This window comes from Sphaeroforma arctica, assembly GCF_001186125.1.
Source record: "Sphaeroforma arctica JP610 unplaced genomic scaffold supercont1.325, whole genome shotgun sequence".
In the NCBI taxonomy this organism is placed as follows: Eukaryota; class Ichthyosporea; order Ichthyophonida; genus Sphaeroforma; species Sphaeroforma arctica.
The window spans coordinates 1-2,083 of record NW_014040233.1 but is presented as its reverse complement, the minus strand read 5'-3'; the positions used below and the strand labels follow the sequence as shown (position 1 = coordinate 2,083).

The following is a 2,083-nucleotide window of genomic DNA, read 5'->3' as shown; positions in this document are numbered from 1 at the left end:
TTATAGTGTATATAAGAAACAAATCTATAATATCACAGCCGGAAAAGGAATAGAGTGCGAGACATGCAGTGTACTATACCGAGCGTGTGCTGATGCCAATGACCGGCCCGTCGATGTTGACGTACGTGAACAGTTTTATGGGAGAAAAACAAGAGAAAGACCAACTTTGTGTGTTAATGTCGTCTTTCGCTCACTTTTGTGCACACACAGTCGAATCTATTGATGTTACGGACCAATCACGACATATTAACTGGCAGGACCAGAGTATCTGCTGACTCCAGGTTTCGACATACCTCTTCGTCACTTAAAGGCACCATGGGACTTTCAGCCCTTTTCTCGCCTTCTTTCGGCTTGAGTGTCTCCATTTTATCTTTATTTTCCGTGTCCGTCATTATTATGTGTAGGTTGTATATGTATTGCAAGGTTTTGGTGAGCTATGTGCAGGATGCTCGTGCATTAGTTACTACACAGCTTAACTACAAAGAAAAATCGCGATACTGTACTCACTCTAGAAAAATATTTACTCCCATAGCGTTAGCAACATGGCGACACAGATGTCAAATATTTTCCCCGCGAGCGGCGGCTGGCTAGAGACCAGGACGGCAGGCCCAGGTTTGCAAATTTCATAGATCCTTTACCTTTTTTTTTAAACACCGGGTTTCAATAAAACCCCTGTAAAACCCCTCGATTTTTCCCCAATGTAGTTGTTTTGCGAAACCCCCCGCTGTGCAGTCATAGGTGGTCCCAGATACGTGAATAGGTGATATATTAGAGACTAGAACGTATTAATAAGCTCTTAGTAACACTCCCATACGATTACAGCCTCACATAAACAAAGAAAGAAGTTCAATGTGAAATCGGTCATTCAATGCACTAATGACTGGTCAAACAATATACTAGTGACCAGTAATGAGATTGCATTGAACTTGCAGTACAACAACCCCAATTTAGGAGGCCTATAGTATCAATATAAAACCTTCGACCTGACATCATAAATAAAGCAAGCGGAGTTATCTCCCCTGCTCATGTAAAGGTTACAACAACAGTCTAGTGCATTGTCAACTCACGAATTCAATCCATTTCAGTACGCAACATATCATATACAAGTGAATTGGTACCCTCTTTGTGTCAAACAACCATACCGAGATGTAGGCAAATTAAGGATTGCAAGGAATGTTGCTCATCAAAAGGTGGTCATCCAGATTGCGAAAACTGTAGATGTGCATGCCAGAGGAAGCGCTTGTATGGGGCGTCCGTGTTAGAAATTCCTATGCCTATTCTACCTGATAGGGAGTATCGATTTCGAGCATCTTTCTTTGATACAACTGATTACAGAACTACTGTACATCGTCAGCATGAGAAGGAAGCTCGGCTTGCGGTCGATTTCTCCTTCATCAATTACTTCGGTGGAGATAGTACCCGAAAGGTAGCATCAAATGAAAAGTTCAAAGATTTCACAATAAGCAAACAAGTCAAGTGCACTGATCGACTTCGTGCGTGTTTGAAAAAAAGCAGCACAAAGTATATGCCCCGACGATCCTGCCGGGTTGATTAAAAGTGCTCTATACCACACAGAGAAGGAGTATCTGAAACAATTAACGACAGTGTATGAACATCTCAAGGAATGCGATGGGGAGGCGTTGCGAGTAAGATTGGCAGTGCTCTCCCAATTTGCTAGACCAGCGACTCGCAAGAAGAAAGCAACGACTGAAGACAACGACAGCGATTCAAATGATGAGGAAGGGAGGGAGACAGAGGGAAGAGAGGGTGGTGAGATAGGAACTAATAATGAATACGTTCTTTCTTCCTTGTACAAACGTTTAGAACTATCAGATAAGCAGCAAAAAAAATCGCCGCACGAAGGTTCAACTAGCCAAAGGTTCACAAGGTCGTGCGCGAGCTCGAGCACCAGTAAAATATCCATCTCTAATCAGCAAACGCCAAGCAGATGAGGCTCATGATCCAGCGACAGGTAAAAAATCTAGATTAGACTAAGCATAGCGTTAAATATACCCAAGTATATGTATGTACATATTTATCAAAGACAAAAGTTAATATACCTAAGTAGTTATATATATATATA

At 41.9% G+C, this 2,083-nt stretch overlaps 1 protein-coding gene across 1 annotated transcript; it reads right to left on the bottom strand.

Annotated features, from left to right (window-relative positions):
* Positions 1-844: 844 nt before the first annotated feature.
* On the bottom strand, positions 845-2,051 carry SARC_05217 (hypothetical protein). Its single transcript, XM_014300918.1, has one exon. It carries the CDS (start codon positions 1,922-1,924, stop codon positions 1,433-1,435), a length of 492 nt encoding a protein of 163 aa, XP_014156393.1. The 5' UTR covers positions 1,925-2,051; the 3' UTR covers positions 845-1,432.
* Between the last annotated feature and the right edge of the window lie 32 nt (positions 2,052-2,083).

What these genes read in the sequence shown, in the direction of transcription:
- SARC_05217 (XM_014300918.1), bottom strand. Translation starts at nt 1,924, where the DNA reads ATGGATATTTTACTGGTGCTCGAGCTCGCGCACGACCTTGTGAACCTT.